The sequence below is a fragment of the Seriola aureovittata genome, chromosome 4 (assembly GCF_021018895.1).
Source record: "Seriola aureovittata isolate HTS-2021-v1 ecotype China chromosome 4, ASM2101889v1, whole genome shotgun sequence".
Lineage (NCBI taxonomy): Eukaryota > Metazoa > Chordata > Actinopteri > Carangiformes > Carangidae > Seriola > Seriola aureovittata.
In genome coordinates, this window is record NC_079367.1 from 19,035,730 (window position 1) to 19,051,437 (window position 15,708).

Here is a 15,708-nt window from a genome sequence, read left to right on the forward strand (position 1 = left end):
TATTTAGGCGCCACTGATAGCAAGTGCCGCTGACAGGGTCACTTCTAAACGCCGCCCTGACGGAGGAGGCAACGACTTGGTGCACAGGGAACTTCAGAAGGCTACTTCAATGACTCACTATATGTCATAGGCTGTATAAATATGGGATCTCCCCCCTGTGGATCACATACTTGACCGATTGCGCTGCGCAAGAGTCTGATGGATCGTTTGAATTCAGCGATCCTCTCTGGGTAGATGTGGTACAGTACAGTAGGTAGTTGTAGTGAGTGCGTGCGTGTGTGTGAGTGTTTGTGTGAATGTGCACTCCTAGAATAGAAAGCCAAAGGAAGAAGAAGGAGAAGAAGAGAGGCGGGATCGGTTTGTGCCTTGTTGAAATCCAGGGTGAAGCAAATAGATCGTCTGTAACTGATCGATCAGCAGTTCGCGCTCCCTTTGTGGATTTGATGGATATTTGATCAGTGGATGTGATGCCCATATATATCATCGACCGAAAATTTCCCGACACACCTGGTAAGTCGCTCACGCACCCGGAGCGCTTCTTATAACGCGGTGCCATCTGTGTGCGTCTCTGCCTGTGTGCGTGTGTGTGCATGTGTGTGTGTGTGTGTGCGTGTATGTGCGTGTGTGTGTGTGTGTGTGTGTTAATGCGCGCGCGCGTTATTTTTGAGTGTGCGTGTACGCGCCTGCCGGCTGGGTGACAAGGGGCAGCGTGCACCAGTTGATCATGCCACCCCTCCTTGGAGTTCCCGACGTGCAACAGGATACGAGGATCAGGCACGCATTTAGCTGCGACTTGCTCGATTGCAAATCACTGCACCGTGTGCCGCAGGTTAATATTGGTGTCAGTGGAGTTTTAAAAGCAAGATGCATTTCGGCCTATCAGAAAACACTTTAATCCTCTGTCATGATATTCCTGCTGGGTATCCCATGAGCTTACTTTGATTCACTATAGCCTATTTCAGTTGTGTTGGCACTGATGATGTGTTAGCTTTTGGTTGTTATATTCCTTTAAAAGTTATTTTTCCTATTACACTCCTATCAGAAAAAAACATTAGGAAAGCAATTTAAGAGGTGGGCTTCATTTCAGCTAGATCACAGCACCCTTGGGTATCTAGTCTCCTCTCTCAAAAATGGTTTTAAAATGATTTTAGTCTTCAGTGTACAGCCATAGGCCCAGTGCTGAAAATGATATCCCAGAGAAGGTGTTATTTTAAGTTAAAGTAGGGCACATTCCTGTACTTATTCAAACTCAATTAGTAAATGTGACATGTTCATGGCTCACATGGATGTAAAAGAAGTGACTGTGCAAGTAGTCCCATGTTGATTTGTGTGTGTGTGTGTGTGTGTGTGTGTGTGTATGTGTGTGTGTGTGTGTGTGTGTGTGAGTGTGTGTGTGTGTGTGTGTGTGTGTGTGTGTGCAGGCACATGGGTATTTTCAGGTGTCACAGTGAATGATGGGTTTAATTTCGAGGGGGGTTGTGAGGTCTCACAAGACATGTGGACTGTTTATGTTTTAGATATATCACGACATGGAGACAGAGAGCGGAGAAAAAGAGAAAGAGAGGGTTTTGACTTTTGGTACTCCTTTCATAAACCATTATCTTAAAAATGCAGACTCCTCGGCACACATACCTTCCAAAGAGCGCTCAGGAAAAAAAACATCAGAGCCACATTATAAAAAGTGCAAGAAAGAAAAAGAAAGAAAAAAAAAGTCACTGCATCCTGCAACAGAGGCGGTAACATCAGCAACAGAAACTGCAGCTCACCTTACAAATAACTCATGTTAGGCCTTACTTTCCCCCAAGAGCACACATCTTTAAAGACATCAAGCACATCTTACACTAACAGGTTTTGTAATGGAGCTAGAGGTGATGTTAATGGGTGATAATTGTATTTGTACAATCCCTGTTTCATTATGAGTTATGTAAAGAAACAACAGTAAGCAAGAATGATGCATAAGATGGACATACAGTAGCAAAGTCATACCTTACATGCCTCAGCACACTGAGAGGAAGTCATTTAAACGTGATTTAGGACCTCTCAGTGTCCCACTCTGTTTTTACAGCTTTCCTCCCCCCTCCCTCACTTTGTCACTCGCTTTTGCACATTCCTCCACTCGGTCTCTATGTCCCTTTTCCTTTTAAATAAATTTTCGCAGGCGTTCCATTTCTTGGCATGCACCGTGTCAGGATTAGAGCGAATGAATGTAATATACAGCCTCTCCAACGCTGACATGCACACATGGTTTTATTAGAGCCGTGGGACTCGCTGTCACTGTGATGTGTTTGCCTGCAGACAAAAAAATGGAAAAGTTGATGCAAAGTTTCTTGCCCCCCCCTCCCGCAGCCAGACGGAGCTTGACAGGAAGTTCTGATTAACATACACTATCAAGTTGTGTCATTACACCGCCTCATTGCTTGTTTTATGCCTTCAATCACTCATCGCCGTCCCATACTTTCAGTTGCCTTTATGACCTCACATCCGGTCACCACTCTCCGATAGTAAATCTTATGACCCATGGTGAAGTCATGCATGCTTTAGTGCTGGTGTGGAGTATGGAGAGCAGCCTGTAGGGAGCTGTGGGCTGGTGTGTATAATAATGGCCAATTACCAGGCTGGATAATAACTATTACCAGGAGAGTTTACTTTACATCGGGCTATTGTTTTGTCATAAAGAGGAATGACAGGGGATCTGACATTCAGCAGGACTGTGCGTGGTTGATGTGTGATACCTGTGGACTTGTGTGTACAGCAGGTAGCGTGTGTGTGTGTGTGTGTGTGTGTGTATGTGTGTGTATGTGTCTGTGGCTGTCTGCTCGTTCAAAGGAAGCTAAGAGACTTTGTCCTTTGGTCGTGCGGTGCTCTCATCTCAGCTTGACAGAGAGAGAAACCCACCCATCTACACAGGCGCCTCATGACACCAGCTTGTAGAAGTGTGGGACAGAGCATCGCTGTGGACGAATGTGTATGTGCATGTTTGTGTGCAGTGACTATATGTGTGACGTCGGTAAGGGATTAAGGATTAATTGCCTTCAGAGATAGACTTAACTGCTTGTTACATGAACTTTGTAAAGTTCTCGCTTGGCCCCAGAGAGGAAAACAACAGTGTTTAGTGAGGAGCAGAGGAAAGGTCTCTCCTGTTTTCTGTTCTTCAGAAGTGTGCGTTTCGTGTTTTGTTTTTTTTTTTGTCTGGAGTGTACTGCCACTAGAGGGTAAGAACTTCCATTGTTCTCACCTTTTGCTCCAAGCAAAACATGTTTGTCTTTTTTTCTCATTTGTTTTCTTATCACTGCCACATGTCTTTTATTTCCCTTCCTCTCTTTATTTTCTTTCCTCAGCGCTTGTTAAAAAATCTGCAGACTTAACAGAATGTTTGTTTTATTAATGTCAAAATGTCATATCATCAAATGTTTTGATTGAAAATCATATGTTGCTAAAAAAAATGCCAAAATCATCACATTTGAGAAGCTGCGACCAGCAAGTGTTTGGCGAGATGAACTGATTATCAGAAATGGATTTTTAAATGATGTTGACACAATGAGAATGTACGATTTCAAGATATATGTGTGGAAGAATGTCAAATGTACAAATTCTTTAGATTCTTTAGTTCATTTTTAAGTCCCTTTCTTTTCAGTTGTTTTGGGCTGCAGCTCTTTATTATTTTCATTATCAATCATTTTGCCAATTTAAAAGCGATAAATGCACACCACAATTTCTAAGAGCCCAAAGTGAAATCTTTAAATCGCTTGCTTTGTCGAACCAACAAATTATTCAGTTTACACTGATGTAAAATATAGAAAACGATGCAGCACATCCCAATAGATAAGAATCTGAAAACAACAAATGTTTCCCATGTTTGTTTGATAAATGACAATTTATTATCAGAATTGTTGTCGATTAAATTCCTGTCAGTCCACCAGTCACTACAGCTCTTCTTCTGTGGTTCCCCCTCTCTCCTCAGGTGAGTTGATACAGCCGGCAGCAGAAAGAGGAGACCTGAGAATGACAGAGACCAACCCCCCCAAGTCGGCTAAGAAGCCGCGCTGGACCTCCCTGGAGATTGGCCTCATCACTATTGTCTCCTTGCTCTTCATTGTCATCGTTGCCCTCATCATCCTGTTTGCCACACAGAAGACGGGTGAGTGCTGAGTCTGAGGACGGATAATAGATAGTGAGAAGTATCTTAAACCTTAAAGCACGTCTTGAAAATGTTCTTTTAAATCTTTATCAGGTTCATGTTAATGAGGGTTTGGTAAGAACCAGCTAGTTCAAAACAAGTATGTCATGTAATTAAAAAACTTTTTGGGGGCGACTCAGCCTTGAGGACAGTTTTTCTTGTCTCCTCAATATTAAGTGAACCTTTCAGAGCGTTTGAAGATTGCCTGCTTTAAACGGTGCACGTGCACTGGCCATCACTTCCAGCTGAGTTCATGGTTAATGGTGAGCACGAAGCAGCATGCTGAGGAGCAGGTGAACAGAAAACCCTTGAGTTGGGTGCTTTTAAAGCATAGTGCAAAAGTACAGTCACTGAGCCAGAAAGAAGAATGCAGCGTGCAAAGGTCTTTTTCAGTTTCCTTTGTGTTGTCAGGGATTTTTACACAACACTCAAACACAGCTCAAAACTGTCATGCTACTTCACAGTTCAGACATTTGTGTAAATTATGAAGAACTGTGCAACAGTTATTTTGCTGTGAATGGAATCAATTCATGTTATGAGGAATGGATCATTTAACACTGACACAGTGAAATTGAACCCCTCCATTTCCTCGCCATGGGAAACCTATCGAACCTGCTACAGATCAATATCACAGTATTAAGTATTACATGAGTTTTCTAATCATTAATGTGCTGACTGTTGCTTTGCCTGCTTTTTCTACTTAGATATCAAACTTATTACACTTGTACTTACAGATGACACGAGGTTTGTGTTACATAATATTATGAGTTATATTAATCAAAAGTACATCCAAGGGCAATTGATCACAGTGTAATTGTACAAGGTCTTTAATATTATCAGATTAACACTGATAATAAACTGAACCATAGACCTATTGATTAATTATTGACAAATGGAACAAGTCTGAAAGTCAGCAGGTCAAGAAAACAAAAATCAGTCTACGTTTGAGACACATAAAACAGGTTGTGTTGGCATGTGCAGCATACATGTGTGCTTGTTGAGCTATGATTCGCTTTTGCAGTCTTGTGCTCGATGAATGTGTAATCTGCCATGTCAGGGAAATGGGGAAGTTTAATGACTTTGTCTGTGTTTGCACCTGTGAGTGCACTGACCCATGTGCACATCATGTGCGTCCACACGTAACGCATGAAGTGTATTCAAGGTTACATGGCAGTTAGCTGGTGCGTCAGTACATGTCAGATTCAGTTTGATTAACAGTTTAGCCTCTAAATTATCCCCGACAGAGTGAAAGCAACACTTCTAAGTAGTTTAGGGTTTAATGTGTGATAAGGATGACAAAGAGATGAAACGAAATAAACGAAAAGGGGAAGAGGAGGGAGAGAATATCATTTGATATAATGAGTGATGACTGCACAGATCCCACTGAGTAATGATTTGTTTTGCATTTTCCTGTAGATGAAATCTGCACCACAGCTGATTGCACACAGTCAGGTAAGCATCCTGTGTTTGTTTGTTTGTGTGTCCTTTTCACTGTCTCATTCTGAAGGCTTTGATTTTTCTCAGAGGAGGACAGAATGAGAAAAAATTGAGACTGCCACAGAAGCCCGGGGATTTCGCACATACGTGGAGAAGAAGGCCACTAAAGCTGTGAATATGTTTCCTTTAAGTCACAACAGTGATCGAACAAACAGAAACAGTCCTGATCAGCAGACTTGGACTTATTGTCCCTCAATCCCCTTTGAATAAATATATAAGAAAAGATGGAAAACTGAGAACGGGTATAAGCATGTAAATACTGCTTAAGCAAATTAAGATATAGTGTATGTGTGTCACAAACTGAGGTAATTCAACATGGAGTTTTTATAACTTAACTGTAAATGGTCCTTGACCACATTACTGCAGTAAGGAGCTGAGACCCAAACTCTATTTTTGGATAATTTCAAAGTCCCTGTCTATGTAACTGATATAGACCAGTGGCCTAACATTTTTTAATTAAATTTTTATGCAAATAGACGCCCCCCTTCTCTCCAGCCTTTTCAATATAACATTAGATTTGATTACTTTATTTTCTCACTTCAGTAAAGAGCAGACAAAAAAGGACAACAGTTTATTTTCAATTAAAAAACAAAACAAAAAACAGACATAATAAGCTATGGATTTATAACTGTACCTCTCGTTTCCCACAACATTTCCGGTGCATTTATAAGGATCCAATGCCCCATTTCAGTCAGATTTGACAGACAGCCTTGTCACAAGACATCTCTCAGCTGCCTCATGTAATTTGTTTGCAGCTCAGAAAAGTGAACACTTTTCCATTACTGGTGCTGGACTGAAAACAATTACAGCCATTATTCTGTTCTACTTTTGCAAATGGCTACATATTAAGATTTTTTTTCACAGGTCTATATAAGATATCCCTATAATGAACTGTTAATTAAAAGGAGCAATTTTCTAAAATGGTACATTAGAGGTTTTTTAAATGTGATTTCTTTCTACTAGAAGAGCTTGAAATGTTTTGGCCAACATCCGAGGCTTAAGGTGGTCTGTCAACTGTGCTTCTGTCCAGGTTGTTCAACAACCTGTCAAAGGAGCCCTTACTTTTTTAATCTGCTCTATTCAGCCTACATGTTTGTAAAGGGATAGTTCAACATTTTCTGTATGTTTGGAAGGTTATTTGCTTTCTTGCTAATAGTTAGGTGAGAAGATCAACTCCATTCTTATATCTGTCCATTCGTATTAGGGTTTCAGCCAGCAGCCGGTTAGCTTAGCTGAGAGTAAGATCTGGATACAAGGGGAAGCAGCTAGCGTGGCTCTGTCCAAAGGTAACAAAATCCACCTAGCAGTCCCTGTTGGATCCCTGGAAATGTCAAAATGATGACAAGACTGCAGTTGGCCAAGAAATAGTCCAGCACATAACTTGGCGTAATACCACGTGTCAGTTTTACACTTTGGTTTTTGTGCATAGTTATTGATATAAAAAGAGAGTTTAATGAGCTTTTAGAGGTGCTGGGAGGTGGATTTTGTTTTCTTTGGGCAGAGCAAGGCTAGCTGTTTCCCCATGCTTACAGTCTTTATCCTAAGCCAAGCTAAACGGCTGCTGGCTGTAGGCTTATATTGAACAGACGCACGTGCGAGTTCATTATTCTTCTTGTCTAACTCTCGGTAGGAAAGCAAAGTTTGACATTTCCCAAAAGGTCGACCTATTAAAGGGTGAAATGTAAGGCATCTGTGATCTCCTTATACACTTGTTTAACAGGCTGGGTAGTTGTCCATAGACCTGGTTAGAGAACAATTCACCTGCATAATATCACACTACTAAGGTTTTTGGTAAAATTTGACTGAATCAGCATTTATACTTACAAATATAGCTCTACCTGAATTCCACAGACCGGACCTGTAAAATAGAGTGACTAAATCTAGCATATTTTAGAACAGATAAAGAATTATAGATAATAATATAATGGATAAATGAATAAAGAATTCATAATTCTCGTTAGCCTTTCAAAGAAACATCTGTTTATGAACTATTTTCACTTACCAACTACATTTCTTTTTTTGTACAGCTGGTAATTAATAGCTGTAACACTGTAACACACACATATTACATACTCCTTATAATTAGTATCAAATTAAATAGGCCTTTCTTGGAAAAATCTTATCAGCCAAATACCAGCTATTTTTCTTTTAGGAAATCATGAATCATATTATTTGTTTTGGTCGATTTGACATCATATTCCTCTATCCAGCAGTATATTGTAGTTTCTTCAGGTGAGGATTTTCTCCGTGTCTCTGAGCTTGTTTCCTCTCTGTCCGTGCAGCGTCTCGTCTCATTGAGAACATGGATGCTTCTGTGGACCCTTGTGACAACTTCTACCAGTATGCCTGCGGAGGCTGGCTTAAAAAGAACATCATCCCAGAGACAAGCTCTAGATACAGCACCTTTGACATCTTACGAGATGAACTGGAGGTCATCCTCAAAGGTTAGACACCCACACACACACACACACACACACATACACACACACACACACACACAGACAAAGAAACAAAGATCCACACTCAGAAAGACCTCAACACAGATTGACAGGGGGACTGTTTTTTTTTAAAGATATAGTGCCTGTTTTCATTCAAGTATTAATTCTGTATTTAGTCTAATTAAGAGTTTCTAAAGCACGCTACAACATGAAGTCTTTTTCAGTCTGCTTGCTTTGTAAGAGCACTTAGAACAGCTTGATTCAGTTACTCGAGAATACAAGCTAAAGAGGACTCTCCTTCAGGGACTGACGCTCTATAGATATCACAGATGCCATGGGAGTTTGGCTTCAGTGCTGCTTACCATGTGAGCTGTGAGTTTGTCAACAGAGCTGGCAGTATCACTGTCTGTGTGTATGTGGACATTACATTCAGGCTGTGATCAAAGACATCTACACATGGTGGTGAGAAAAAATTGCAAGTTTGTCAGCGGTGTTTTTACCCGTTTTGCTTGTTAGCGCTCTTGTGGAATGGTTGATACAGAGAGGATCAAGTTACACTGCCAATGTGTGTGTGTGCACTTGTAGATCTCACTCTCTCTCTCTCTCGCTCTCTATTTCTCTCTCTCTCTCTCTCTCTCTCTCTCTCTGTGTGCGTGTGTGGTGTGAGGGTCCATACTTCAACTCAAGTTGTCTATGAGAAGGCCAGTCGAGTCCTGAGCAGTTGGTGCTAAATCTTCAAGAGGCACAAACTTTCCACGGACAACCGAAACTCTTCATATACCATAAATTTACAATTTATATGCCAGTCACTCCCACTATAATGAAGACAGTGCAGATTGGCTGCAGGAGAAACCGAGTGATTCAGAGGGGTGAGAAAGATTGATCCTTAGTAGGGAAGGAAAACCAAGGTTTAAAGTGCAGCCCGTCTTGTGGACTCAGATAATTTACACCAGCCTTGAGCGCTTTATCTGTCCAATCTCAATGGAAAAACATGCGGTCTCCTGTCTCGGGGCACTGTATATCTGCTTTTTTTTTTTTTGCTTTTGCTGTCTGTGTTGTGTTGGCCATTGATGACATGCAGATTATTTTCCATTACGATAAACCTGAACTTGGGTGGTAATGGATAGATTTGTTCATTGAGTTAATATGATTGAATTTTCTTGTGTTTTTGGAAAAAAAAAGAAAATGCTCTTTTTGTAGTGACAACTCTGATTGTCCTCACTTTTCTTCTAATTCTTGATAAACCCTTTTTTACAGATCAATGTAGCATTCATTATGGTTTAGAGATTGCCTATAATATAGTCAACATTCATTTCTATGGCTTTTGTTCAGCGGATGCTTGTAGTGGTTAAAGTGCATCTTTATTCATTCTGTGTCGTCTAATTACAAAAGTGTGTTATTGGAATTCTTGCTTTTACTCCTCTACAATGATTCGCTTGAACATGAGATTCTGTATGATTCAAACATACTGCCTCTTTCTAACATACAACAGGGATTGTATGAAAACTAAACCATAGGAACTTTTTTGCATCGTACATTGCTTCATAATAATGTAAAGCCCGTCTGTTCTGTTCTGCTCTGTTCTCCCTCTCCTCTCCATGGCAGTCTTAACACCCATAAAAATCACACACAGGGGGGAAAGAGGAAAATAAACATTGCTCAACAAGGGCTCGTTTTAGGCATTTTGTTACTGTATGTGCATTTACGTACATAGCATGTTTCTGTGTGAATGTGTGGCGTCATTTTACACTTTTTGGTTGTATTTTTATTGCGATCCAGTGTGTTTATCAGGTCTTAAGGTGATATTTGCAGCCTTCCTGAGAAAGGAGAAAGAGGAAAAACACACTTCTGTGACTAATGAGGAAATATTGGGAGGTTCAAAGGTTGATGTTTAGGAATCATTGGCTTAATTGCTCTAAATGCAGCATTTATCACAGAAAGAAATGGAACAGCCAAAGAACTGCTTCTAATCAGTCGCTTAAATCCCCACCACCGTCAGTGTTGTGCTCATTCCCTCAGGCTGTCTGGCTTACCAATCAGAGTTTGTCTGTCTCCAACTGTACTGCATACACAAATGTTCAGGTTGACTTTGTATGTACATCTGTGTGCGGGTCTGTGTGTATTTTAGAGAGAATGAGAATGCTGTGTGTTTAAGATTATACTTGATCCTCCAAACCAAGGCCATGTGGGCAAGTTTGCTGTCTTGATCACTTTACAGTAGCAACTAAAACCCACTAGCTCTCAAGTTAACATTCATCTTAATGGTTGGTGTGTGTCGGGGTGTAACCCCCGGCAGTGCGAGGCCTCAGTAGAGTTGTGACCTCTACTCTGGAAGTGACATCAAACATGCGACCTCTGATCCTGCGGCTGGCTGCTGCTGCCTGCTTGGATTCCACCGCCCGCTGATGGACAGATCTTTTTCCTGTCAACAGCTGCAGGGGCTTGGAAACACCTGGACACTGCAGCGCTGTAGGCTGCATGACAGTAATAAAAAAGGTTGCATGCATGTATATGTATGTGAATAGCTGTGTAGATTTGCGGTTGCTTGTAAATGCCTTAGATTGTTCTCTGATGCTGTAAAAGGCCATAAAAAGGGCCATAATTCATAATGACGATCTGCATCCTGATTGTGGCCACAGCAGTGGGTAGACGTGTGTGTGTGCGTGTGTGTACACACACACACGCCTGAGCAAGTTTTTTTTTCTTCTTTTTCCTCCTACTCAGGTGTGGCATACTGTGCAATAATGGACCCAATTGACCGTGAGCCTTTTAATTACTAACTAATTTGTATCGGGAAGAGGAAGAGGAGGAGTACGACAGGCAGAAAAGGACGAAAGAAAGGGCTTTCATTCAAATGAAAAATGGTGAACGCTGAGGTGAAAATGAAAGAGAAATGGAGAATGATAGAAGAAGATAGATGGTGAGATACACATGAACCAGAGGGGCTTTGAGTTGAAGTGAGGCTGAGCTCTGTAGCCAGAGGATGATGGTATATTGAGAAAAGCTTTGAGGATAGGTCAGGAAATGTGAAACAGCATGTGGTAGTCATCTCCAAGCTTAGCCCTACGTGCGTACGTCTATCTGTGCATGTGCATGTGACTTTTATGAATGTGAGCACATACTGCTGCTTTTCTGTATTATTTGAGGGGCTTCTTGCATGGCTCCAGGTCTAAATCTCACTCATTAGATTTTTAGCCAGAGGCATGGAATACACCAACTTATTTTTCTTGTAGAATTTGGCATCACCGAGAGCGTTGAAGCATGACTGTTAGATGGCTGTGACATAAGAAAAGTGCTCAGATATTAGATGTTTTTCACAGTCTTTGACAAACAGTACCAAAGAGACTGAATATCTGTTTTTTTATGTGATAACAATAATTGAAACAGAACTTACGTCAAACAATACTGACCACAAAGAGACTTTTTTTGAAATAAATAGTTGTTCACATGACCCCCCTGATATCAAAATTCCAGTCAGAACCATTGCACAACACGATAGATATTGTATTTCTCATAAACATATCAAATAAAGATAGCAGACCAGAGTTTCCTGGCCAAGTAAAATGATTTGAATATTAATGCCGTCATTCTTGTCCAACAAAAACATATTGAATAAAAATCCTGAGTTGAATATGTTTTGCCAGCTAGGATGCTTATGATTAACAAGAAATAGTTTAGACCTCCACCAAGCTAATAATCTGCCCTGTTGGCTGTTTCATAGCCAACTGTGTAGTGGGTACACAACAGAACTTTTGCACATACTAGATACTTATATACTGACTACATGACAGAACTGTTACACGGTGCAGATGGCCAAAATTTGGCTTGATGGCAGTGCTTGTGGAAAAATTAACTTCAATGGCTTTCTACTTGTTTTGAGCAGATACTGTACTGTTCCTGGCAGTACATTAAAGGACACAGTTGAGCTGGATAACCCGCTATACCACTGTAATACCACTGTAACACCACTCTAATACCACTATAATAATTTTGGCTGACACCATAGTTATGAAGAATGAACATCTGGGTCTGGAAGTGTTTCCTCCCCACTGTAAATTCCAATTTTAAGGTTTTCTTTTAATATTATTCTTAATGTTTCTTAACATAGAAACACTGGAGTCTCACAGACAACTTTACAATACAGTAGGTTTATTTTATGGCTACCATTTTCAAATATATGTTTCAGAGAAATTTGAGAGATCATATTTTTTTGTGCCAGTTTGATACCCATTGGCCTTAGCTGCCATTTCTATGGAGAAGAAGCCAGTCAGAGGTTTGGATAACAGTTGTAGCAAAACTCCTATTGAGCCCAGAGACTTCAGTTTTGACTACATTTGCAACTTCCGCTTGTAATATACTCTAAATATCTGCTTCACAATAATAAATTGGAGGCAAAACTCGAACTAAAATCACTGCAATGCTTTGTGGAATGAGAGGTAGTCAAGGATAAAATGGCAAAGGGGAGAGGAGAAACTCAAAATTTCTGATTCTGTATCATGCCGAGTGGTTTGGTTCAAATTGACGTGACGTCTCAAACAAACATCAGGTGGCACAAAATCCATTCTCAAATAAATCCAAACACGCACACACATGGGGCGAGAGAGAGAGAGAGAGGGAGAGAGAGAGAGAGAGAGAGAGAGTTTGTGTGAGAGAGACAGTGAGAGTTAGTGAGAGGGTAAGCCTTTGCTGTGGTTAAACATAAGCACCAGGCAGTCAGTAATCCAATCACACACACATGATCTGTGCCCTTTTGCAGGAAGCGCCCTGTGAAGGGTCCCTATCCCAGGACTTCATTAAGATTAAATGAGCACATAAATAGTGCACACATGGTAATGAGAAAATGGAAGGATTACAAAAATGAAAGGGTAGGAAGAATCTGAAGTGAAATGCAGTCATGCAGGAGGTGAAAAGAAAAGTAGAAATACAGGAAAGAAATAACCCAAAGCACTGAGCAATTGAAAATAATTGAAAAAGGTAATGATTAAATATCGAATTCAATTTAGAATATTTTGGGGCTGCTAAATTGAATGACAAGTGGATTTTCCATAGATTATGCAATAATAGAATAGGTGTATTTAAGACACGTTGATCTGACCTGAAATTAGAGAGTTAATGTAAGGGATAAACCTTATCTTAAATATAGCTGCCTTATCTCCTGTCTTTATTATAACTGTTCTGTCACTAAATCCCCAAAATTACAAAGAAAGAAAAAAAAAATTTTTCTTCATCTTTATCTTGTGATCCCAACTTACTGTGACATGGGTGATGTCTTATTGGACTTATTCCATGTGTAACTGAAGATCCATCCTCTTCCCAGTATTGATCCCGTAGTTGCATTGAGTTGCACAGTGTGATGGTGTTTGTCGGTTGATCCCAATGCAACATTTATAAGATAACTTTATAAATGACAGGCAATACTGAAGCCATGTTGAGATGTGTGATGGCTGACAAAGTCAAAAGGTTTTCACACTAACATGATACCCCTTTGGGTTTCCTTTTAATGACATTCAAAGTTCATCATTTTGATTTTGAGCAATATGCTTATTCTCTTCCTTGCCAAGAAGCCTGGAAGTTGGATTTTGCTATCTTTGGACCTTTGGAGCTTCCCCCTGTTTCCAGTTTGTATGCTAACCTAAGATAACAGGCTGCTGGCTGTGAACGGACAGATATGAAAGTGGTATCGGTCCTCAGAAATAAGTCTTGTCAAGAATGTTGAAATAAACATAATTCTTTGCTGTAGTTAGGTTATTTTCATTTAGAAATTTAGTTTGAATGATTTTACAGTACATGTTTTTTGGTCGATTACTTCATTTTATTAAATTTTATTGCAAAAGAGGCAGGATTACTTTCAGGCATGTTTCTGTTTGTCTGGCACACTAAAAGCCTCATGCAAACAAACCTTAATCCTAGTTTTTGTATTCGGTAAAGACTAAAGGAGCTTGAACAATTGATTCAGTCATTGTTAATGATAAATGCACATTGTTTGCACAGCTTAACCTGGCTAGTTAACATGACTTGGTGGATGTCAACAACTGGCAGCTTTGTGAAGACAGAGAAGAGGCACATTCTGAAATGCTAATATGGCTGATACTGATGATTTACAGCTTTTTCAATCTTCAAAAACTAAACCCAGAGCAAAATACAGCTTAGAAATATTACTACAGATGACAGACGAACAGTAATATTAGAGCGCTCAGTTCATTTCCCTCATTTAACAACTCCATTAGTATGTTGTGCAATGAGGACTTGGGCATGTCATGTAAACACATAAATCATACAACTCCACAATTCTGAGATGGTTGAAATAAATGTATGATAATGAATTCATGCCACATCTATCACACAGATATCCAATAATGTGTGATATAAGGGGAAATCTGCATGAATTTTTAAGGACAAACTTTTTTTTTTACATGTGAAATTCACAAAGGCTCCAGGCTGCTTTTATACAAATTCAACAGTCCATTTATACACTTCTGCTAAATTACCATAAACAATAGCAATCACGAGGTCAACCATTTACATACATTTTGCATGTACAGGAAGTTTATTACAGGCACTTAGACTTTTAAGAGATTTAGATCATTCATAATTCATGATGCAGTCTTTATAACACAGTGGGACACATCATGAATGTTTCCTCCTCATACGTAATAATCCACTGGCTTTTGTAAAATCAGCTGTTACATATAGTTTTACATGGATAAAAACCATTGAGCCCAGAAATCATAAAAAAAACAATACTTTTTCACAGTCAAGAATGAACTGTCAACCTCAAAAAAATATAATGTACCTTACATAAAATTAAATATATGAATATGCTCTTTTGGCATACCACATTGGTTTTAACCGGTCCTCTCTCTTTGTGCCTGTCATTTGGGGTGTGTGTGAGAGTGTGAAGAGCATATGGCTGTATGATTGAGTTCAAGTAGATGGGAGCACTCTGAAGGCAAGGCACTAGTTACTTGAATTTGAGTCAGGTGGCAATGGGTAATCAGTGTAGGTCAATGAGTAGTAGAATGACATGCGCCCTTTTGGGCTAATTGAAGACCAGTCAGGCTGTCGCATTCTGGACCATGTGCAAGGGTTTCACTGTGCACAAAGGGAGGCCCGCCACAAGAGCATTGCAGTAGTTGAGGTGAGAGATAAGCATAGCCTGGACCAAGGTCTGGCCGTATACTGAATCAAGTAAGGCCTGATTTTTTGTGATGTCATATAGAGCAAAGCAGCACAGCTAAGATTCTCTTTAAAATGAGTCCTGTGCCATCCATGAGCCCCTGACTATTTAAATGCATTAAACTTGGTGATGAGAGACTCAAGAGGTCTTTGTAGTTAAGTAGTGCAAAGTGCAGGCACAGTTACATTAAAAATGTTTCATACTGAATGACAAACCACCATCAGCTGAAGTTGAGCTATAGCTTGAGATACCTGTTGAGATGGTGTGAGATTTCTTTTTCCTAAGGACAGAGGGCACAGACTGTTTTACTCCTTCACAACAATACACTTGCTTTCACCACAGTGGTTTTCAGCAAACAGTAAAATTACCATGTGGGCGTTAGATTGAACCTTGATGATCTGAACATTCATTTAAACTCA

At 40.0% G+C, this 15,708-nt stretch overlaps 1 protein-coding gene across 1 annotated transcript in view; it reads left to right on the forward strand.

The window, feature by feature from the left end:
- The window catches only part of LOC130167180 (neprilysin-like), a 31,515-nt gene continuing 15,807 nt past the window's right edge, over positions 1-15,708 (forward strand). Inside the window, exons 1-4 of the mRNA XM_056373134.1 lie at positions 1-510; positions 3,962-4,138; positions 5,594-5,629; positions 7,957-8,118. Coding sequence (XP_056229109.1) covers positions 468-510; positions 3,962-4,138; positions 5,594-5,629; positions 7,957-8,118 — 418 coding nt within the window. The 5' untranslated portion in view covers positions 1-467. The remainder of the gene's footprint in view (positions 511-3,961; positions 4,139-5,593; positions 5,630-7,956; positions 8,119-15,708) is intronic.